This window comes from Engystomops pustulosus, chromosome 4 (assembly GCF_040894005.1).
Source record: "Engystomops pustulosus chromosome 4, aEngPut4.maternal, whole genome shotgun sequence".
Classification (NCBI taxonomy): Eukaryota; Metazoa; Chordata; class Amphibia; order Anura; family Leptodactylidae; genus Engystomops; species Engystomops pustulosus.
The window spans coordinates 208315090-208340095 of NC_092414.1; the positions used below are offsets into that span (position 1 = coordinate 208315090).

General features: G+C 40.6%; 1 protein-coding gene across 1 annotated transcript in view; it reads left to right on the forward strand.

Moving 5' to 3' along the window:
- LOC140128227 (venom factor-like) overlaps positions 1-25006 on the forward strand; it is a 50654-nt gene that overhangs the window by 19619 nt on the left and 6029 nt on the right. Inside the window, exons 13-36 of the mRNA XM_072149778.1 lie at positions 641-844; positions 2008-2169; positions 2260-2389; positions 2554-2628; positions 5335-5535; positions 8352-8463; positions 8980-9065; positions 11222-11361; positions 11691-11897; positions 12275-12335; positions 12463-12549; positions 12673-12876; positions 13118-13193; positions 15970-16129; positions 16297-16398; positions 18450-18600; positions 18815-18978; positions 19845-20003; positions 20486-20545; positions 20920-21010; positions 21405-21456; positions 22312-22399; positions 23352-23441; positions 23633-23738. Coding sequence (XP_072005879.1) covers positions 641-844; positions 2008-2169; positions 2260-2389; positions 2554-2628; positions 5335-5535; positions 8352-8463; positions 8980-9065; positions 11222-11361; positions 11691-11897; positions 12275-12335; positions 12463-12549; positions 12673-12876; positions 13118-13193; positions 15970-16129; positions 16297-16398; positions 18450-18600; positions 18815-18978; positions 19845-20003; positions 20486-20545; positions 20920-21010; positions 21405-21456; positions 22312-22399; positions 23352-23441; positions 23633-23738 — 2968 coding nt within the window. The remainder of the gene's footprint in view (positions 1-640; positions 845-2007; positions 2170-2259; positions 2390-2553; positions 2629-5334; positions 5536-8351; positions 8464-8979; positions 9066-11221; positions 11362-11690; positions 11898-12274; positions 12336-12462; positions 12550-12672; positions 12877-13117; positions 13194-15969; positions 16130-16296; positions 16399-18449; positions 18601-18814; positions 18979-19844; positions 20004-20485; positions 20546-20919; positions 21011-21404; positions 21457-22311; positions 22400-23351; positions 23442-23632; positions 23739-25006) is intronic.

Here is a 25006-nt window from a genome sequence, read left to right on the forward strand (position 1 = left end):
AGAGTCGCTGATTATCTCAAATTAATTCATCCCCTAAAAGGACAACAAAGAAGTCTCATATTTTATCATCTGATAAACTGTATAATACTGAAGAAATACAGAACAGTTAACTGATCAAGTTTCTTTCGGTTATTAGACACATGGGGGCTCATTTACTAAGGGTCCGAACGCCGCACTTTCGCCGGCTTGCACACGTCAGAAATCAGGGGGCGGGCCGTCGGACAACCCAATGGATTCAGACAAGGAAATGTGTCGCAAGATCAAGCACTCACATGCACCAGGAAGAAGAAGGTGAACTTCGGTGGATCTCGGCGCAGCAGCGACACATGCAGGAACTCGGGCACACGACCTTAGTCAATCGCGCTGGACCCTAATCTTCGTCGGACAAAGCAACGCGGGATCGCGACGGGAGCGAGTAAGTAAATCTACCCCATTCTGTAAGATTGCTGTGGTTCATGTATTACATAGACCACAATTTTTTAGGTGCTTTAAGACGTGCCCCAAACCTTGTGGAGTCTCTGTACAACATAACATGTAGTAGACTTTTATGGTTTCTGTTTTATATCAGATGGGTCTCAATGTATATATGGTTTTGTTTTCTTATATAATATCATGTATATATATTTTTTTTTACATAAAGATAATGAACAAAGGTCGAATAATGAAGGTGGGGTCACAGAAGAGGGACAAAGGCCAGAATTTTGTGACTATGTTATTGCCTATAACAGAAGAATTTATCCCGTCATTCCGCATTTTGGCATACTATACTGTGACAACCGGATCGGGCCGGGCGATTGTAGCCGACTCGATATGGATTGATGTGGCAGATACCTGTATGGGAACGGTGAGAACATTTTGCATTAGAGATGATGCCAGTCTGATGATCCTTCTGCCCTAATAATTCTAGTAGATAACCAGATCTGTGAAATGTTGGTACCACGCAATGCTCTTTAGTAGCTTATGGGAATTGTAAAATCTACCTGAATTCACATTTTCTGTGAACACTTTCTAAAAATCTTCTACATTTATAGCGTCATCTATGGTAAAATAAGCCATTTATATTAAAAAAAACCTGTTCTACTAAGGTATTATATACATTGAGGCGTTTCCTGACCCATTTTATGGCTTCAACCATCAAAAAAATCGCCTTTAATTCCAGTTGACCCTTTATTTGGTCTTAATTTCTATATATTTTCTTTTTCTTCCGTCGTCTTTAGTTTTATTCCTTTTTTCCCAATCTCTGCTATTTCTAAATCACACTCCTCACTCGATGGAGTTGTTGAGGCCACTGGTACGTTGAGCTGCCCACTGCACTGGAACCATGAGCAAAGAGCATAAAAGATCTGTCTTCCTGATGCCATGTAATACAAGTGCAACAGTAAATGACTGTCCTCATCAGTTTTAAATGTCAAGCAGGTGGCATGACCGCCTGTCTCAGTGACCATAGAATTTGTACACCGCAACGGTCGCAGTGGTCACAGATATAATCAAATCCACAAGCCCCTGTAAAATACTTTAATCCTTGTTTGACATCTATAATTTAATCATCGTAAATCCTTCAGCCTTACCCTGTGCACTGTGATTTATGACACATGCCGCTAGATGTTTTCCCATTTCCCTTCAAGAGATTATTAGGTCATCAGTAAGTCTATATATAGACTATGTATAGTAATGGAGGTCTCCTTCTACTTCATTCTCACAATAATTACAAATTCTAACCATAGAAATTAACTCGGCTGCAATTTCTTTTTCAATGTGAGCTGCTAAAAGTTTAGGAAAAGTTGTGTGTAAGAAAAAATTCGGTCCTGGGGCCGGTGAGTCTTTACTATCACCCTGGGTCACAACTCATAACTGTTGTTGTCACAAGCAGTAATAATTCGAGGTTAGCGTGTCCTCCACACAAAAAGAAGATGACTCCAAGTCTTGGTTGGGTTTGGTGAATGGATTCTAAGTGTAGAAATTAATTTTTTCTTATGTTCTTTTTTAATGATTGAATGTTTTATACAGCTAAAGATAACAGGAGAAAGAGACAGAGACAATGCAATTCAGAGGCCTTCAAACTCCATGAAGCTGAAGCTACAAGCAGATCATAAGGCTACTGTGGGACTGGTGGCTGTGGATAGAGGTGTCTACGTGATCAACAGTAAACTAAAGATCACCCAGAAAAAGGTCGAAAATAGGAATCATATGCAATGTATCTCTAAAGTTATTATGTGACTAGAATGCAATTTTCACTGAGTATTATCTCCTTCTGTAAAGGTCTGGGAATCGGTGGAAAGATACGACATTGGCTGCACACCGGGAAGTGGTGCCGATACACCAGGGGTGTTTTATGATGCCGGCCTTGCACTACAGACAAACTTCCAGATAACAACTCCTCAGAGATCAGGTGATCAATTCTAAATGTTTTAGTCTTCCCATTAGTGGTTCATGGACTGTTCGAGGATTGTTCAACTAGTACCATTATTAATCATGATGGAGACCCTGAAAAATTCCACAATATCCACAAATTTACCTATTATGAGGGATTTTACATTTTACCTTTCTTCTCAGAGCCTTTATGTCCCCAAAAGCTAAAGCGTAGACGACGTTCCTCAGCCATACTGATTCAAGAAAGGGACAAGAAAGGTAAAGATAGGACAATAAGTGGTCACCTGCTAAAATCACCTGATGTATATATTATTGTATGTATTATGTATTTCTTTCTTTCATAGTAGATTAGATTGAATAAGACACGGGTTTATCAGGTCTACTCACCTAGAGTGTTGATTCAGAGGTAGACAAAATACCCCATGAGGCCAATACCATGTAGCCCATAGTGGGAGAAAATTCCCTCCTTACTCCAAAAAATGCCATCAGAAAAAGTTTCTGAATCAACATTTGATGTAATTTTTGCCCCTGCTGGACCCGTCCAGTGTCTCACTATCACAAGATCATGTGGCAGAGATTCGACATGCTTTTACAGTAAAGAACCCTGAAGATGGGAAAACAGTCTGGGTATAGATAATACACCTTTACTATATTTGGCAACAATAAATATAGCAAACGGCAGCACTCCAAATCCCACGTAGGTACGTCGTTTCAATGGCAAAAAATCCTTTATTCAGTAGAACATGTGCACATATGGAATGACACACAAGCGCCTAAGATCGACGCGTTTCGATGCTATCGCGTCTTAGATCATGACTAAGATGCGATAGCGTCGAAACGCGTCGATCTAAGACGCTTGTGTGTCATTCCATATGTGCGCATGTTTTACTGAATAAAGAATTTTTTGCCATTGAAACAACATACCTACGTGGGATTTGGAGTGCTGCCATTTGCTATATTTGTTGTTGCCAAATTCAGAGTTTTTTCAGTCAAGGATTCGGTGGCGGGCACCACCACAAGGACGGATTGGAGGAGGATACAATTCGGGTGATTGGGTGAGCGAATCTGATTTTCTATTTTTTCTACCCCTTTACTATAAGTACAAACCTATATCATAGAATATCATTAAGATTCTGTACCTGTACATTGTTATTGCATAGTCTCGTGAACATTTTTTTTTCTAAACTCAATGTATGTACTTTTTATGAGCATACATGCCTATCTCATGTTACATCTCATGTTACATCTCATAATTTAATTTTAGTTCACTGCCCAACAATCTCCCCAAGTTTTTTCTACTTTGGTTTTGCCAACTAATTTATGCCTAAAACATAATTGAGTCATCTGTTTCCGTGGCTCAAATGCTTACATCCTTACATTTACCTACATTAGTAGTGATGAGCGGAACCATAGTCTAATATTCAGGTCCATGTCAAACATTGTGGATTCGGGTCCCTGGAACCGGACTTGTACCAGAAACTGGGAAGCTGATCTGCCAATAAACTAGCATTTGGCCCCCAACCAACCAGTGTCTTTAACTGTAGGGAGAGGAAGGGCTTGTGGTATTATCATTGCTCTGTATCTAGATACCCAGAGCTTCTAAAAGCACAGTCTAGGTACCCACAGCATCTTATTGGATAGTGACAACAGTATTTTGTTTGTTTTAATTAATTTTTTTAAATTATTTATTTTGTAATCTTATTTTATTATTGTAAGTACTTTACCTAGCTAATAGTTAGCAAGGTAATTGCCCTTTATTACCCCATAATTTTCAGCTGTCAAAACCCGAACTTTGATGAATGTGCCCATCACTATTCTGTAACAATTTCTCTCTTCATACTACCAGCAATCATAAATCTATAATATGATATTATCCTTCTATCATATTATCCTATCCTGCTCTGTAATACTCTACTATCCTTTTCTGTATTGTTATACTATCTTTCTCTGTAATGTTTACTATCTCCTTATGTGAAGTATACTATTCTCCTCTGTGATATTACACTATCCTGTCTAATATTATACTATTCTCCTCTGTAATATTATGCCATCCTCTACTATGATTTTATACTATCCTCCTCTGTAATATTATACTATCCTATCCTGTAAAACGATATTATCCCCCCCCCAGTAATATTATACAATCCTCTCCAGTAATATGACACTATCCTCCTCTGTAATGTAATACCATATAATACCAATGTTATATTATTCTCTTCTCATATATTATACTATCCTCCTCTGTAATATTATACTATCCGTAATACTATACTATTCTCCTCCCCCCCAGTAATATTATACAATCCTCTCCTGTAATATGACACTATCCTCCTCTGTTATGTAATACCATATAATTCCAATGTTATATTATTCTCCTCTCATATATTATACTGTCCTCTTCTGTAATATTTTACTATCCTCCTCTGTAATATTTTACTATCCTCCTCTGTCATATTGTACTATTCTCCTCTGCAATGTTATACTATCCTCCTTTGTGTTAATTACAGAGCTTAGTATCATTTGTTAATATCAAAATTATACTCTGTAAACACTCTTAGGTCATTAATAAAAAATATTCAAAAGAAAGAGGGCCCAATACTGATCTCAGTCAAACATAACTTGTAAATGCATCCCAATCTGAAAATGTGGAATTATTGGCGACCATCTCTTCGCTATCACTAACCAAATGAAAACGATTTATCCCCAGTCCCAGCAGTCACATTGTATGTACAATATCAAATGCCTCGTAAAATTCTACATACACAACAACCACAGCTTCCCCATGGTCCATTTTACTTATTATTTGCAGTGAGATATTCTAGGATAACATTTCTAACAAGCCCTTCGTAGAGTACAAAGGCTACTGCCAGGTCTGGAGTATCTGGACCCACATCTTGAATTTGTGCGCCACATTTGCTATTTTTCTGTGTTCTATGTTGACAATGATCTTCTTCATCCTTCCAGCATCAGAATACACAGGGCCAGAGAAGAAATGCTGTGAGGACGGTATGCTGGACAACCCAATGGGTCATGACTGTGAGCGTCGGGCACGCCATATTATGGATGGAGCAAAATGTGTGGGCGCTTTTCTGGATTGCTGCAAACACATCACAAAGCAAAGGGAAACTGAAAAGAGTCTGCACAGAACGGATGATACTGCAAGAAGTAAGGAGATGGGATACGCGATCATCAGGGCCCGATTCTAACTAGGAAGGAGACACAAGGCAATTGGTCTCTCTATTGTCGCATGAAGTTGCAATCTATAGAATAATAGATAGTATGAATATGTCAATTCCCTGGCGCGATCCCTGATCTGGAATGTCCGATGATAATGCACTCTGCCACGATTCACTTAGATTGTGCGCCCAATATCCTGCATGTGTCGCTTCCCCGCTCAGGTCCCCCAGAGTTCACCTTCTTCTTCCTGGTGCATGTAAGTGCATTGTCTTGCGACACAATTTTAAAGTTAAATCCCGCGCTCAGTCCAAATCTGTTGGATCATCCGACGGGCCGCCCCCCAATTTCTGTCGCATGAAAGCCGGCAGAATTGCGTGCGACACAATCCCCTTTTAAATACCTGTCCTAGCCGTGCAAAACCCAAATATGTCGGAATATCCAACGAAAGTGCGGTCCGTGGACCCTTAATAAATAAGCCCCTATATCTCTATGCTAGGCTGGTCAACCAAAGGTTGTTAAAGGTGTCACTTCGCTTTCCTTCATCTGGAGAAAAACCAAGCTTGGTGCCTCTTACCATCAAAATGTAGCTGAATGCTAAGCGTAAATCTAAAACTTTTTTTTTCACTCTAAAACCTTGCAGGTTGTGTTACCTCTATGAACCACCTGTGCCTCCCTTTTCACCCCTCCATGCCCCCTTGATGTGAAGATGGTTTGCTAGCAATTGCGATTATTTCAGGGCTTATACACCAGTTTTCTGGCATATAATCCCTGATAATTGTCCCCCAATCAGTGAGATTGTCATTTCTCAATACATTATCTTATTATGGTACATCCCCTTTTCTGCTTCATACAGCTTTTGCTTTAATTAACCTAAATGTTAGAAAAAATTTGGGTACAATTGATGGCCTATGGTATTTCAGCTGGGGCAAAGATAACACTATGTGAGCCTATCATTTCTTTATATACACTCAAAATGACAGAACACACAATGGGGCTCATTTACTTACCCGGTCCTGTCACGATCCAGCGGTGCGTTCTCCGACGAGGATTCGGAGCTTGCTGGGATTCACTAAGGTCCGTGCGCCCGATATCCACTAGGTGTCGCTGCTGCGCCGAGGTCCCCCGGAGTCCACCATCCTCTTTCTGGTACATGTAAGGGCGTGTTAAGCGACACTGTTTTTTTCTTAAATAGCATGATTTTTCCGAATCCGTTGGGTTTTTTGATGGCCACGCTCCCTTTTTTCATCGCGTGCAAGCCGGCGCCAATGTGGCACAATCCGATCACGTGCGCCAAAAAAAAGGGGCAATTTGGCGCAAAATGGTAAAATTCAGAAAACCCGGTGGAAAAAACGCGATTCGGACCCTTAGTAAATGTGCCCCAATGTCCTATATGCCTTTGTGTGTCCCATATGATTGTATCCTAATATAAGTATTATATCAGTATTTTATGCTTATTTCATAAATTTTATATATTCTAAAGTCAAGAATAAAAATTTAAAGGAAAAAGAACAGGGATCACAATTAGAGAAGAAGTTTTTGGCGTTAATCTGGAAGCTGGTGCTAATTTCTTTATTTGTCTGACAAAACCTATGTGATTTCACTGAATTTGCTAAAATTGTTGTGCCATTCCAAAGTGACTGAAACCCTCCGGCAGCAGGTTGTCCAGATGAAAGCCAAAGGGGTGACACTATCCACCATAGAAAGAGAAGTTCCAAGTCAGTGATTTCTAGAACATTGCATCTTTACCACTTCATAAACTCATTCAAGTCCCCTAAGAAGGCTGGTGCCCCAAAGAAACAAGACAAGAGAGGACAGTATAATGCAAAGAATCTCCATGGGGAATCATTTCAACACTGGAATTTCCACTGGAGCTGGAATCGCTCATCAGTTCAGCACTGAAGATGGGAAAGATCTGTCTCGTCATACATTGTCTCGAAGTTTAAAAGCAGTTGGACTGACATCCTACTCTGCAGTGACCAAACCTTTTATTAGTTGAAAGAATCAAAAGGCTACAATAACCTTTACTGAGGAGCATGCTGTGTGGTCAAAGGAGAAGTGGTCCAAAGTTCATTTTCGTGATGAAGTTTAATTTTTTCAATCTGATGGTAAACCTTATGTTCTTCAACGAACTTGGGAAAGACTGAACCCAAAGTGTGTAAGGAAGTAATTGAAAGGTGGTGGAGGAAGTGTCATGGTTTGGGGAATGTTTTCTGTAGCAGGAGTTGGACCTCTCATGCAGCTACAGGGCAGAATCAAAGCAAGTATCGGAACCGTCTTCAACAACACGGGGTTCGTTACACAGCAAAACGGGTAAAGCAATTCCTGGAAACAGAAGACATCGAAAGAATGAAATGGCCACAGCCCAGAGCCCTGATTTAAACCCAATAGAAAACCTCTGGAAAATTCTTGGTGACAAAGTTAAGGCCAAGAAACCCACAACAGTCACAGAACTGTGGAAGATCCTGGAAGAGCGGAGCAGATCCTAGCAGGGCTGAGTGAGAGACCAGTGGGTCCTGTGGCTGGGGCTGAGGTCCTGTGACCGGTGCTGACTTTCTGTGGCTGGTGCTGGGGTCCTGTGTGCTCCGTACTGATTGGGGACTTCAATATAATACTTCTCTGTGCTCCAGTTATTGCTGTTCTCTAATTATCATCCTCACATTTTTGCAATATAATATAATTTTGTTGATCAATGGAGATTGCATTATTTCAGAAAAAAAATCATTATTTCTGAAAATACAAATACATAGAAATATATATATATATATATAATTTTCTTTTTAATACCAACATTTTTTTTCCGTCAGGTGATGAGGACAGTAATTATATTGATGATGCTGATATTGTATGCAGATCAGAATTTCCAGAGAGCTGGTTATGGAGAATAGAGATCATGAATGAAAGACCAGATCCTAAAGGGTAAGAAAGAAATATGTGAGCACGATGTATTCATTAAAGGGGTTTGCTTGGATGCAGAAAACCTATTATTAGAATGGGTCATTAGTATAAAACTGCGGGTCAAGTATATGACCCCCCCCCCCCACACTGATCAGATGCTTCTATTTAAGAATGAAAATGAGCTGCAATACCAGTGACAGCCACTGTATACTGTATGGCGCTGTGCTTGATGTGCTATGAGGAGACCAAAAATTTGTGTGAACATTATGTGGCTTCTAATAACCAATCGATGGGGTAGAGGCTATCAGACCTATGCTGATATATTGATGACATAACTTAAAGACACTACATCTAGAATTCATTCTCCAACAAAATTCTCTCTTTCAAGTAAAAAGGACTGATATTTTGAACAGAATGCTGCTGCTTTGGGGGAAAAAAAATCTGAATTCTTCCTGTATCTGTTTCAATGATCACTTTCTATAGTTTTATGAAATATCTTGGGATTTTTACATTTTTCCTCTATTTCCTTTTTAACAGAATTTCCACAAAGTCTCTTAATGTTTTCTTAAAAGAGTCGATCACCACTTGGGAGGTTCTGGCTGTAAGTCTGTCTGAGAATAAAGGTAAGTTACTTCTTATATTTTTATGAAAAGTCCATGTATTAGATGAACGGCAAACTGAGATGTAATAGCAACTTCCTTATTTATTTATTTTTTTATAATTGTAATTTTATTAAAATATTTTCAATAACAGATCAAAAGTTAGCACGTGCAGGTCATGCATCAAAATTTTTCCAGGATAAACCATTAATAAAAGAAGTGAGCTAATAGTCACTTGCGATGTCAGTTCAGTCTGTAGATAAATGCCCCTTGGGGTGGTTAAGTGCCATAAGCCCCAATCCAAATACCTTATGCTAGATAAAAAATACCAAATTTTCATCATACCTCAGAATAAACCAGTAAAAAGTAAATAAGAAGATGCTAGTATCAACAGAGGAAATCACACAGAGAGACATCCCAACACATAACATTAGGACAAGACAAAAGGAAGGAGAGAAAAGGGGAAGGGAATCAATCTCCACCCTGTCCTAGCTCCTCTGCCCAATAGCGATCCCAAAGCTCCCAAGTTTTGTTGAATTTTAGGACGACATTGTTCAGAGAGGCAGTCATGGACTCCATGCTTCGGGTTTCCCTTACCCTAGAGCAGTGGTGGTGAACCTATGGCACGGGTGCCAGAGGCGGCACTCAGAGCCCTTTCTGTGGGCACCCGGGTCATCGCCCCATCACACCAGACAGGACTCGAAGAATCTTCCTGACGTTTCAAGCAATTTAAAAGATGCGGCTTTCAGTCATATATTAAAGTGATATTTACTTTGTTACTTGTGACTGTAGGAAGAGGGAGAATGAGTAGACTGGGCCGAATTATCTTTGGTGGACCTCCTGCTGGCCCCACGTATCTCTGTGTTCAGAGGAACACTGGAAAGAAGCTAAAATGTTGCAAATTTTCCATCTTGTCCTCTGGAGGCCAATATGATTGAAGGTTGTTGAAGAAGAGGGAGCAATAAGTTACTGCTTTTGGTTGGGGTTTTGGGTTGCAGTTTGGGCACTGGGCCACTAAAAGGTTCACCATCACTGCCCTAGAGAGAAGGTCCAGTCGGGAGGGCGGGACTTGCATCTTCCAAAACTGTGAGATTAAACACCTCGCGGCTGTTAGAATGTGTAGACTCATCTTGGTGGTTGTCTTGGCCAGGGGCTGGGGGGAGACATTCAGCAAGTAGAATAAGGGAGAGAGTGGTATGTCTACCGTTATAACAGCTTGAGGAGAGCCCTGACCTCTTGCCAAAAAGGTTGCAGGCGAGGACAGGTCCAAAAGATATGTTGGAGGATGCCCCCTGCTGATAGCAACTACCTTATAATAATCCAATGCATCTAAAATGAGAGAGAGACAAAGGCTGAGCAATGACTACCAGCGTATGATTGAAGCCCAACCCCACAAGCATCATTGGATACCTCAAGAGGAGCCACGCCCCCTTCACACCCCTTCAAATACACATGTGAAGGGGAAAATAATAGCAATTACTGGTATTTCGTAGACAATTACATTATTTCAAGGCTTATTCACCCGTATTCTTGCGTAGAAGTCCTGATAAATGTCACCCAAACAGCGAGAAACATCTCCTTAGCTCCCTTAGGCAAGCTTTATATGTGATTAGTGTCTCAGGGTCAGTACAGGATAAGTAATGTCATGTATGTATACAGTGACTGCACCAGCAGCAGAATAGTGAGTGCAGCTCTGGAGTATAATACAGGATGTAACTCAGGATCAGTACAGGATAAGTAATGTCATGTATGTACACAGTGACTGCACCAGCAGAATAGTGAGTGCAGCTCTGGGGTATAATACAGGATGTAACTCAGGATCAGTACAGGATAAGTAATGTTATGTATGTACACAGTGACTGTACCAGCAGAAGAATAGTGAGTGCAGCTATGCAGTATAATACAGGATGTAACTCAGGATCAGTACAGGATAAGTAATGTCATGTATGTACACAGTGACTGCACCAGCAGCAGAATAGTGAGTGCAGCTCTGGGGTATAATACAGGATGTAACTCAGGATCAGTGCAGGATAAGTAATGTCATGTATGTACACAGTGACTGCATCAGCAGCAGAATAGTGAGTGAGTAATGTTGTGTATATACACAGTTGTTCAGAATTTTACGCATATAGTTCTGAAGTCACTCATTTAGGATCTGCCATTTTCTCTTTTCCTGACAGGTATCTGTGTGTCTGAACCTCATAATATTCAGGTGATGATGGACTTCTTCATTGATCTGAGGCTTCCATATTCTGTGGTGAGAAATGAACAAGTCGAGATCCGGGCCATTCTCTACAACTACGGCAACAGTCAATTTAAGGCAAGTTATCCAGATTATAATTATAGCCCTGGAAAATATGCATCGATTAAGCTTAAAAAAACATATTCCAAAAAAGCAAAGCACAATCAGAGAACAATCACGATATGTTGTGATAGAAGCCTCCGTTAATTCAAGCCTATCATAAATAATAACTCCTATCCCATGCATTCCATTATCTTGCCAGTCATGTACACTACCATCAACTGAGCCACGGGACTGTGTGGCCCCACAACTCCTTCAGCTGTGCTGCATAAAAGAAGTTTTCTTGTATTGTAAACTCTTTTACTTCTCACACATCAGTAATGGCCGCCTTGCTGTCGTTGGTCCAGGTTCGTGTAGACTGGACCTACAATGAAGACTTATGCAGTCTCTCCACGGCCAAGAAGAAGCATCGCCAAGAAGTAACCATAAAACCGTCATCATCAGTGTCGGTCCCATTTGTCATTGTACCCTTAAAATTGGGAGAACATGACATTGAGGTGAAGGCAGCTGGACAATATGTATCTGATGGTGTGAAGAAAAAACTGAAGGTTGTGGTACGTAACAAAGCAGGATGGGACTATAGGTCTCAAGCCTAGATTTAATAAGGGTCATCTATCAGTCTTAGTACCTCCGTAATCACGCAGGAGGCCACATGATGATTCCACGCCTTATGGACAATCTATTATGTTACATTTTGACCTTGTTATCCTCTACTGCCGCTTCGACATATGACTCAGCATGTTAAAATGTAACCATATGAGACTCCATGTGCCATTGTCTACCAAGAAGGCATTTGGTTGTTTACAAAGGTTGATATGGAGTTTCGGAGGTTCAACAGAATCCATTGGAAAGATTTCACAATCTCATTCTGATCATTTCAGCTCAATCATCCTTCATCGATCCTTTTCTGAACAACCTCTTTTCTCTCCAGCCAGAAGGAAGGAAAATGATACAGACACTCACGTCAGTTGTTTTGGACCCAGAAGTGAAAGGTCTGTATATTGTTTTGGACTCATGAACAACTCCATCCACCAGTTAGGTAGATAAAAACCCAACTTTCAGGCTTTCTTTTTTATTCATGGTATTGAATCTTTGAATTTTTTACCATGTGACATGCAGGAGGTGTGCAAGAAGAACGGGTAACGGCAGTAGATGCCAAAAATATGGTCCCTAATACAGCAATGAACACTATAGTTACTGTCCAAGGTGAGTCCTGGTTAGAAAACCCTCTTGTTTTATACAAACTGTAAAATACATGAAGAATAATCTTTATGAATAATTTAGGTTGTTCCTCTCCTGATTTTATGACTCATTTCCCATAATTCCCAGGAACTCCGGTAAGTGAAATGGTGGAGAAATCTCTAGATGGTGTTCTTCTCAGCCACTTGATCGATGCCCCTCATGGATGTGGAGAGCAGATCATGATGAGCATGACGGCCCCTCTCATAGCCACACATTTCTTGGATAACACCAACCAGTGGGAAAGAGTAGGAGTCCATCGTAGGGACCAGGCCATCCAGTACATCAAAGATGGTAAGACGGTCTCCAATACATTTTGTTTCGATGAGCTGTTCATTAGACATCATCATTTTTTCAAACAAAAAAAGGTTCTGCATCTTTAAACTGTGATCTTCTATCTCTCTACATCGGTAAATCTATATCATCTGTTATGATCATATCAAACTTGTAATTTTTTTTTATTTTTGTCCTTTTATGTTTTTTAGGGGATTTTTGCAACTGTAAATTGAGATAATTTTCATATTTTTTATTACAGGTGTAATTCTGCAATTAGCATTTGCAAAGGCGGATGCCTCGTTCGGAGCCTGGATTGAGACGCCTTCCAGCACGTGGTATGGTAGACGAAGAAATTTTACCAGTAATATCTTGCCATTATTGACATTATGATAGTAACATATTCATTAGCAAGGACTTTGTTGCTTTTTATTATAACTGCATTAACATATGACCCCTTTAACCTCTTAGCGCTCCATGATACCATGATACTATTACTGCATAGAGAGTTGTAACTTAGCGCTCCATGCAGTTATAGTATATCATGGAGCCGGTCCGGATAAAGGGGTTCTCCTCACTAACACAATTTAGATCCTATCCACAGGATAGGGCCTAACTTGCTGATCAGTGGGGGTCTCAGTGATGAGGCACCCACAGATTATGAAAACAAGGGGTCAGATAGGGTCCCACTTACCTCCGTTGGACCCCTCATTGCTCCATCATCGTAATGGAGCAGACAGACGAGCATGACTGTTCTGCTCCATTAATCTCTGCGGAGCTGACAGAAATCGCCACTTGGAAAATGGTGATGAAAAAAATTATAAATTTTTTTCCCCACATAGGGTTTAATTCTCCAAAATTAGTAAAACGCAAACATATAGAAATTTGGTATCACTGTAATCATATTGACCTGTTGAATGAAGGTAACATGTTACTAAGGCAAATACCAAATATAAACAAGCTAAACACCCTATTAAAAAACAACAAAGTAAAAAATAAATTACAGAATTGATGGTTTTTCTACAATACTCCCTCAAAAAATGTTAATAAATTGTCATTAATATGGTATAGCCACCCCAAAATAGTATAACCGAAAAACGTATCTAATATCGCAAAAAAGAAGCCCTCACATGGCAACATTAAAGGAAAAACAAATATTTTATAGCTTACATTAGTGCTCCCATGAACCAACTAAAAAAACACAAAATTCTACAGGACAAAACTTGGTAATGCAGGGCACTCCTTCCCTTCTGCACCTCGTGGTGCGCCCATACAACACCCACAGGTGTCTCCATGCACGGGAGAAATTGTGTTATTAATTTTACGATGTTTTTTTAATCTTTCAATGAATGTGTAAATTTTAGGGCTAAATAAATGTATTAAGGACAACATTTAACCATTCTAAATCTTTCCTCCATTTTGTTTCTAATAACAATCTTCCTAAAAGCTGTTTCTAATAGTTTGTGTAGTGCAGATTTGAAAATAGGGTGATAATGGGGGTTCTAATATTATATATTTCAGAGTTCATTAAACAAGATGACCCCCAAAGGTCAATTCTAAAATCTCCTGGGAAACACAGAACACCAATGTTTGATTTTTAAGTAGCTTGACATAAAAATCATGACATGACATAGAAAAATAAAATATCCAGACATTTCAAATATTGTAAAAACATTAAGCAGACATAAGGAAATGTTAGTTAGTAACTTGTTTGGGTTATAAAACTATCTGTCCCAAAACAAGATAATTTACAACTTTGAAAATGGCAAATTTTTTCAGAAACTTTGGTAATTTTTTTTTTTAATGAATAAACCCAAAACGCATCAAACAAAATTTACCACAAATGTGAAGTACAACATGTAACAAAATAACCATCTCGAAATTTTTTTGGAGGGTTAAAGTGTTCAAAAGTTATTACCATATAAAGTGACGCATGTCAGATTACAAAAAATGGGGCTGAGCCTTAAGTTACAAAATAACTGCATCCTAAAGGTGTCAAGGATGCCCCGACAGTTCTATGTTTAAAGGGGAAGGCACACTCGGCTTCAACAACTTCCACCCACCTGGGACGCCCACCCGTCCCCTGTTTTGGTGCCTGATACAGCATTAGTTTCAATGTGTATCAGACAGAGGACAGTTGGGCGTGCCAGGTGGATGGAAGTTTTCAGAGTCGAGCTGCTTGCTCCTGTAAGCTAACAGGGACACAGCACCAATTGATGGAGGAGAAGGTAAGTTCAAGTTTATTTACTTTTACTGCCACCCCCAGGCCACCTCTCGATTTTTTTTTTTATTGGACAACCCCTTTAAATAGGCATGAATGGGGCCTGACAGCTTCTATTAGCTATAACTAAAGAAGTCCAAAAGTTTCAAAAAATTAGGAGCCGGACTGGGACGGGCTTTTTAAAAAATAAATATGCACTCACCTCCTCCGTCACTCCTGATGACCCGCACCATGGTCCGTATGATCCGTACCCCTGTTTGTTTACAGGGGTGTGGAAGCAGTGCTCAGGGAGCTTCGGGTCAGATGAGGTGGCCAGCCACGCCCCCCCCCCCATAACCCTAACTCAGCGCATGATACAGTGCTTTTCAGTGTAATGCGTGTAACATATTGGGGCACATCTACTAAGGGTCTGAACGCCACACTTTCATCGGGTTTTGCGATTATTTCCGTTTTGCGCCGAATTGCCCTGGTTTTTCGTCGCACGTGATCGGATTGTGGAGCATCGTCACCGGGTTGCATGCATCAGAAATGGAGGGGGGGGGGGGCATGGCCGTCAGACAACCCGACGGATTCGGACAAACAACGGAATTTAAAAACAGAATTGTGTCACAAGATCAACACTCACATGCACCAGGAAGAAGATCTTAGTGAATCGCAACAGACCCGAATCCTCATCAGCCAACGCACCGCGGGATCGCGACAGGACTAACCAAAGTTTATAAAATTGTTTTCTATTTCTGCCTTATTTTGGATTCTTGCTCTTCACTCTGACTCCTCTGTTAGTTTAATCTCCTCCCACTCTATGTTACGCTCCTCCCCTGCTTACTATTACTCAGATTTTACTCCTGGTCATTCTATTTCTCTCTATACTTACCACCCTTCTTTCTTTTCAGGCTCACTGCTTACGTGGTCAAAATATTTTCCTTGGCCTCAAGTCTGATAAATGTTGATAAAAATTTGATATGCAATTCGGTGAAGTGGCTGATTCTAAATAAGCAAAATCCAGATGGAGAGTTCAGAGAGGATGCACCCGTCTATCACCAGGAGATGGTGGTACGTACCGTACGAGAACCTCACAAGCAAAGTAAATGGCAATATACCAACAGATAAACCACATAATTCACTTGGTTCTCCAAGCCAATAAACCATGAACATTTCTAAACCCCACGGGATGGCACTGGGTCAATATTATTTATAACAGTCCTCTCTCTTGTACGTAGGGTGGTGTTACTACAGGTTCTGCAGAGCTGGATTCCAGTCTCACCGCCTTCGTCCTCATTGCCCTGCTGGAAAGTGAACCTCACTGTAAGGACCGACTCAATGTAAGTTTTCATTGGACATTAGTAGTCCCCTCTTCTACCCTTTAGACGAGTCTCACCCTGTGCCAGGGTCCGGCCAGTGGAGGGAGAAATTCTGACTGGCGCTAATATATCTACCACCAGTCTTTTGTGCTTATGTGAGGCAACAGAAGCAAAATTAAAGGGCACCTGACATCATGAAGGTCATTTTACCATGATGACAGGTTCCCATAGCCTGCGGCATGTTGATGTCAAAAATGCCTTTGTGATGCACCTGATAATTTATCTGATCTTTAATTATGTCTTTAACCTTACCTGGCTCCCTGCCAACACTATGTAGTGAGTTCCAGGGGAGAGCAGTTCAAATGGCACACGTCGTCTTCTCCTCACTCATTTCCCCCCCCCTCCCACGGCTGCCCCCCCCCCCGCTTTATCCCCCTTTACGTCAGTCCAGCGCATTCTCCGTGTATAATGCCCTGTGCTGCGATTCATTAAGATCGTGCGCCCAATATCCTGCAGGTGTCGCTTCCCCGCTCAGGTCCCCGGAGTTCACCTTCTTCTTCCTGCTGCATGTAAGTGCTTGATCTTGCACCACAATTTGAATGCTAATTCCCCCGCTCAGTCCAAATCAGTCGGACGGCCACGCTCCCCCCCCCGATAATCAGTGCAGCTGCACCAAAATACGATCGGTGCGACACAATCCCCTGTTAAATACCTGTAACAGCCGCGCAATCCTCGTCGGAAAATCCGACAAAAGTGCCTCCGTGGACCCTTAGTAAATAAGCCCCATCATTGTATGACAACCAATTCGGAAATACCAAAAGACGGTAAATATCTGTTATATAAAATATGAAAAGCCAAAATAGCAGATGGTATATAATTTATAAGCAGCCGGATAAACATATGTAAATAAACAGCCAGATACCAACTAAAACATGAACAAGATAAGAACAAATCACTAAATATTGATAAGAAATAAAAATAAATATGAACACTTTTCTATCTTATAACCAAAGACTGAGAGCTCCTGGAAATGACACCTAAGGGAAATGTGATGTGCCACTTGCATAGTCCAACTCTACATACGTTCCACCAGGTGCATCTATAGGATTATAAGGACTGGGGTAAGACACCAGATATTTCTACTTACTCTATTGAACCTGGACTTCTGCCACAAGTTCAGCTTTGTCATTTCTGATCACCCAGATACACCCATCAACCAGCATTTGACACCCACCATGGGTGCTGCCACCGATCGCAAAGGCATGGGGAGCAACAATCAAAAGGAAAATGGTCTTGCTGGAGCATTGAAAGGGTTAACAGCTGAAATCGGTGTGTTCAGCATTAGCAGTGTGTTTGGGTTTGTGTACCCAGACTGGACTTTTGTTCCAGGTTCAGCTGAACTTGCTGAACCCAACTCGATCAGCTCATCCCTAACAATTCTATAAGTCTTGGGGTGTCGTGCTAGAGGTCAACGACTCCTCACTTGGCTGATGTGTGTTTCTTCCAAGTCTTTTCAGAACATTCTATCCCCCCAAGTCTGTTTCTGCCTATCCAATATACCAAAGCTAAAGTCATACCTTGAATTCTAGGATGTCTGTGGTCTCTGCAGATGGTTTTCATAGAATATGGGGTTAAAGTGACCATACAGTATCCAATCTCCCTTCTCCCAATGTAGCTTATGGCTTAAGCAGCGTCTGTTATACTGTATTATACTTATTATACATATGTATTACTATATGTAACTTTGGGAAAATATGCAAAGTTTTCCAGGATGGGATAAGGAAAACCACACCTCTTTTGGTTACCTTGTAAGACAGCTCCCTTGACATCAAGCATGACCTTCAGGAAGCCTAATGACATGATGCGGGATTAAACCAAACCAGGATATCTATTCCAGAAGGAACAGACACCCAACTGTAGACAGAGCTGTTTTGACCTGATTGGGTCTCTTCAGTACAGTCTAGGCAACTGGTTTGGGCTTCAATTGGCTCCATAAGGAGAACTTTTACTTCTTGACCCTATATGTAACTCCCACATCTTAAAATATTTTTTTTATATTTTTGTGCATCCAGATTCTACCTACAGGAATACAAAAAGCCACACGCTACTTGAATGACAACTACAGATCCTTGAAAAAACCCTACTCCATAGCCATCACTTCCTACGCATTGGCTAAGGCCGGCAAGCTGCAGGACTCCGAGATCCTGATGTCTGCATCTACAGGTGGCGACCAGAAATAGCACAACTTATTAAGACTTATGTGATTTCTTTTTACTTTATAATACATTTGTTTTCCATTAATTTACAGACGATTAATTATGTTTAACTTACAAAATCACCATTGAATCAATATCACATTGAAATCTTTTGATAATTTACGTATAGTTTATTTATTGTAGAGGATGTTATGGATTTTCCATGTCAAATATTTCTCCAGGTAACACCCACTGGAATGAGCCAGGATCCCACTTATTGTCCCTCGAGGCCACTTCCTACGCTCTTCTTACTCTGTTGAAGTTGAAAAACTTTCAGAAAGCTGGACCCTTGGTGAAATGGATCACTGAGCAGAGATACTACGGGGAGGTTTGGGGATCAACACAGGTTTGTCAATCAACTAAATGGAGCTTTAGTTTAAAGGGAACCTGTCATCACAAATTTGCAATTTTCAGTGATCCCTTTATATAAAAAATTCCATTTTGCAGAAGAAAGGCCCTGTCCAAAGAAACATTCTACCACACTCATTTGGAAGGAAGAAGACATAGGCCCACATGTACTAAGAGCAGTGCAGTCTGTAGTACACGCAGTGTTTTGTGTAAAGTGCAGGGAGTGCTAGATTCTGAATTTCTGGTGCACGTTCTTCATGAATCTGGTGTCCCTTGCACACAGTGCACCACTTTTTTTTGGTACACCTTTACCATGGGGCGTGTGACACACTTCTGTCAGACTTTGCTTGATAAATGCAGCGTGCGGTTCGACTGAGCACCGGAACGACCCCTTTAGTGCAGAAGTTTGAGTTGCTTGGAGTATAGTGCACTGAAAAGAACGTACAAAGTTTGACAGACAACTGGTGACGACCCTTTAAAATGTGCCCCATAGTTTGGTAGAGCTCAGTCTCTAATTCTAAGAGCTCATGCTCTTAGCCCCCAACCATAGGAGCTTACACTTTACAGGAGGGAGGTCCCTGCAATAAGAGTTTACGCTCTACAGGAGAGAAGTCCTTGTCATGAGACCTTTTCCTTTTTCAGACAAGAGGTCACAGTTAATAAAACTTGTACATAGAAGAAGAAGCTAACCCAGGGGTCCTTGTCGATAAGATTTTACAATACGATAGGAGACCTTGATAGTACCAGCATGTACTGTGCAGGAGAATGAGCTCTAACCATAAGAGCTTACAAATATATTTGTAAGCATGGACTTAGCATGTCATGGTTGGAGTGTTGACCACATCCATAACTCTTGTATTCTAGTCTACCATGATCCAGTTCGAAGCCCTTGCTCAGTATCAGATAGATGTTCCAACTTTCAAAGACTTAGCTTTGGATGTTTCTTTCACGCTTCCTGGAAGATCCCAGGCTGTAACTCATCGTCTCGATATAGAGAATGCTTTGCTGGCCCGATCAGAACAGGTAAGGATCCAGGGATGTAACTGGTTCAGTAGAAGGGTTGAGCGCACCGAAAATGCGATGTTCTGGTCCATATTAAACATTGGAGGTTTGGGTACCCGGACCTAAACTTCAGTCAAAATTCAGCATTTGGGCTCACCCCCACTGGTGATCAGTGCTGGCATTGAAATGTACCGGATACCCGCTTTTTTCCCTTGGTTTGTGGCTTCTTAGGACGTTATCAGGAGCGACAATCCTAGGGAAGATGCACCTCTGACATTTATATCCTGGTGGCTTTAAAAGGGCTCAGGTGATTGGTACCAATACGCATCACAGGTGTAACCAGTGGGTGTTCCTGCTCAGGGACCCAGCACAAAATTTTTGTTCAAGTTTTGGTCAAATTCAGTGAACCTGAACCTCAACAGGTGCGCTCACCCCTATTCAGTAGTGACACCAGAAAATAATATTCAATTATCTTGTTACTGAATTCATCTTTATCTCTCAAGACATCTGGGATTGGAGACTTTATAGTCACTGCAAAAGGAAAGGGCCAAGGAACATTAACGGTAAGTGAAAAAAAAATTAATCTTTGGATTAAAGTGGTCGTCCTTTTTCATATCTCTTATAGATGTAATAGAGAAAGTTACCCCCATAAGGATCCCTCTCTGTTAGGATTGATTGTAACAGAAATGAATACCCCATGCGGCAAGTGTGAACTGCAATACCAAACACTACACATTATACACTATAAATGATAGACTGTACATTATATACTATACATTATACACTATACATTATAAACTATATGTTATACACTATACACTTTACATTATACAAGGCACAGTCCAGTTTCCCAAGGCACCAGTCAATGGGAATTATTGCGAACCGGCAAAAAATCATGGACAATCTCTTAACATCTTGACTTTTATCTGGCCACTAGGTGCTGTCCATTTATCATGCCCTGGAGACAGAGAAGGAGAATAAGTGCAATAATTTTGATTTGTCTGTCACGATAAAGGATGAACCTGACGGTAAGATATTTGCATCTTGGAAATATGTTCTTTGATTATGAAGAAAAAGAAAATTTAATGAGGATTGTGGCCCATGTTCAATACAGAGATCCCATATGACATCACAGGGAGACCCCACGCTATTTAGAGTCTACAGAGGGTGTATCACTGCAGATGCCCCTATCTTTGCTTCTATAGCTCCTAGAAACATGATTTCATATTAATGATAAGAATCTCATCTTTCAGATGACATCAGGGTTTTGGCTCTGGGAGCTACAGAACCAGAGATAGAAGCAGTTAATGGATTAGGTGATCTGTGATTAGACAACTTTGGTTGATAAATAGCATATCCCTCACATCCAGATTGGTATGCAAATCATATAAATTTTATATATATTTATCATTTCCCAAACAGTGAAGAGACCAGAGGGAGCAAAGTCCACTGTTTCCATGACTGTATGTGCTAGGTAAGTGCCATCATTTGCTGAAATTGTTATTAGATGATTTAATCTAGTTTATTCCAATGCGTATTGGATGGATTAAATGAGCAAATTTCATGAGAGGCAATCACTGACAATATGCCTGTTATTAAAGCGGTACAAGCCCACGACCCCTGCCTGACCCTACTTAATTGTAACTGTGCTAGCCACATAGGACAACTGGTCAACAGTCCCTTTTCTGAGTAAGTGCTTAAAAAGGACAAAAAGACAGACATAGACACAAGGGAAGTCAGGAAAACTGTGTCAAACCAAGATGATAGTGAGGTACAGAATTGTAAAGCAAATGAGTAGTCAAAAAATGTAGCAAAGGTCAGAATACAAAGCGATTGGCAAAGCAGAATTAAAACAATAAATGTCAGGAGACTATAGATCCAGCAACTAAGATGCTGCCCCTGCAGCTGGCTCAGCTGTCCATCACTCATCTCAGACCTGACACACACAAGCTCCAAGAAGACACCACCAGCTTTCCACAGAACATACACCCAAGTTGATCTACAATCTGAAAGGAAAGCTGTCACAGCTCCCAGAAGAGTAGCCCTGGGTGTGGTTCACAAGCTCAAAACTCTGCAGCAAGGACCCATCAACGAGTTCTGGCACTGCCTTTGAGCCTTGATAATTGATATTTTCCAAGGAACTGGTTAAGTGAATGTGTGGTGAAGGGGCGTTATGATCCAGCATTGAAGACTTGAGCATCTATATAGTAACCTAGCACCTACAGTACATACTATATTAGTAAGAGTAAGATGATGCCTAATGATACATCTCACTGATAGTTTCGCCTGTTTATATGATAACTAAGAATCTGCTATGATATTTTTACAGATTTCTTAAGAACCATGATGCCACCATGTCCATCCTGGATATTTCTATGATGACTGGTTTTGCACCAGATTTAATTGACCTCAATCGGGTGAGTTCTATGAGATTTTAAAAACAGTCAAAGATCACACTTAGCAGTGAAAAGATATTTCTATGGATGATGGGGATGGAAAACCTTAAGAAATTCTGCCTGTATCTACCTCTTTTGTAGCATGTTTTGTCTCTCACCGATCCCTTTAATAAAGTTTATTGAATTGTTTATTGAGTTGATTGAAAAAAAATACAGATGGAAACAGATGTGAAAATGTTGATAAGTATAGATTGTACACAAGAGGAGTTTTTATTGATGTTGCCATAAGTAAACATTTAAGATAAAACTTAAAATTTAGCAAAACTCATCCAACACCAATCACTCATAATGGCAGCTGCTATTATAAAGATTGGGATAAGACAGAGAAAAAGGGTCATGTGGCCTTGGGTGGTGGCCATTTCTTCTTCAGGTGCCCTTAATGGCACCCCCCACAAAAATAGGGATAATTTTTGGATAATTTGTTAGAAAATCATTGCTGATTGGCACTATATAGACATAGGAACTCAAAGCTAGAAGCAGTTAGCTTCTTGTCCCTGTAGTGAGTAGTATGTTCAGCCACTACCCCTGTCAAAAATGAATGGGAGCCGTAGTTGTAGTTCAGACAAAGTGTAAAATATTTCCCATTCCATGACCTGGTGTGACCTACTAATGGCGGCTCGTACCGAGGATTTCACTAACAGTTACTACATTTATCACTTTATTTTCAACAGTACGGGTTTATCAGGAATAGTTGGTCCATGCTTATTTTTAGTTTTCTCCCATAAAGGAATCACCATGTAGATTTTTTTCTATATTCTGTATTAGGAAAGACAGATCTCCAGCCTTACTATCCATATACTACAGGGAGGAGTCCTACAGTAAAACCCCAGTGCACACAGATGGGTAAAACTTTTATGTGATGTAATGTTAACATTCTTAAAAAAGTGAAAAAATCCCTTTCCTCTTTTTACAGCTCAAGAAAGGAGTGGACCGATACATCTCCAACTTTGAGATCAACAAAGGAGCATTTGATAAGGGGACATTGATTCTGTACATTGACCGGGTAAGAATAAGAACTGGTGTGCTGGTGCCGAATGTGAATCGCTGGAGCCTGCGTGGTAATAGTACAGTGCAGAGCGCCAAAGGGTTAAGTTTAGGGCATCTCCAGACACTATTTTATAAACCTATGATAGATGAAAGTCATATAATTAAGATTCATACTAATGTATGCACATTTTTTGAATACCACATTAGATTTCCCATGCGGAGGAGGACTGCCTGAAATTCAACCTTCACCAGTTCTTTGAAGTAGGACTTATCCAGCCTGGATCGGTCACAGTGTATGACTACTACTCTCCCGGTATGACAATAACTAATACTTGTACTAAAACTGTGAAAAGGATTCCTCGGTCACACCTTTAGTAGACTACTTTGTTAATATCCTACAAAGATGAAATGTGGAAATATTTTTGAAACTTTTTGTTTACATTTCTTTGAATTCCTTTACAATGTGAGATAATTTGCCCTAATACTTAGCTGCTGGATGAAGCTTTTCACTTCTCATCTTAGTGGGTGATCAAAGTCCCAGTTCTGCTAAGGAGTCATATCGTGAAACATGAAAAAGAGATCTTGACTTACCCAATTATCAGCAAAAAATTATAGATTCCTCATTGTCAGAGAGACAAGTAACGAAGAAAGACCCATTTTTGCTTTACTGGACTCAGACCCAACATTAATGTCCTGGTTGATTATATCTTTGTGTCTCTGTCAACATCTTCAACCACAGGTGCTCATTTTAATGGTGGGATCACCCAATAAAGAAAGCAGGCCGTTACAGTAACCCCTTTAACATAGGAGAATATTTTTAGCTACTGTATATACTCGAGAATAAGCCGAGTTTTTCAGCACAAGAAATGTGCTGAAAAACCTCACATTGGCTTATACTGAAGTCCTTATACTAGGGGGGGAGGGGCTGTGACCAATGCATTTTCCACCCTCGACTTATACTCGAGTAAATGGGTTTTTCCATTTTTAGGTGCCTCGGCTTATACTCAGGTGGGCTTATTCTTGAGTATATAAAAGTACCATTTTCGAAATAATTTTTATTTATTACCGTATATGCCGGCGTATAAGACGACTGGGCGTATAAGACGACCCCCAACTTCTGCCCTAAAAATATAGAATTTGGTATATACTCACTGTATAAGACTACCCCTCTCCCAAATGAAAAAAAGTCTGCTTAAAACTTTGCAAAACAAACAAGAGACCAAGTGCCTGGTGATCATAACTGTAAGCTGCGATTTTAATGAAGATCCGACATGCTTCTGTAAGTGCCGCCTGTGACCCCCAGCTCTGTGACGCCGACCGCTGTGACAGGGCGGCTGCATTAGCATACAGCGCGCCGCCCCGTCAGCGCGTACTAAGCCTCTTCTAATGACTGTGAGAGGCGGACAGCCGCGCATGCGCGGCGGTCCCAGGAGGCGGCTCTCTGCGCGCTGGCGGGGAAAAAAAAACCTCACACAGTGCGGCCCCCGTATATCCGGCGTATAAGACGACCCCCCACTGTAGCCATTATTTTAAGGGGTTAAAAAGTAGTCTTATACGCCAGTATATACAGTATTTATAATT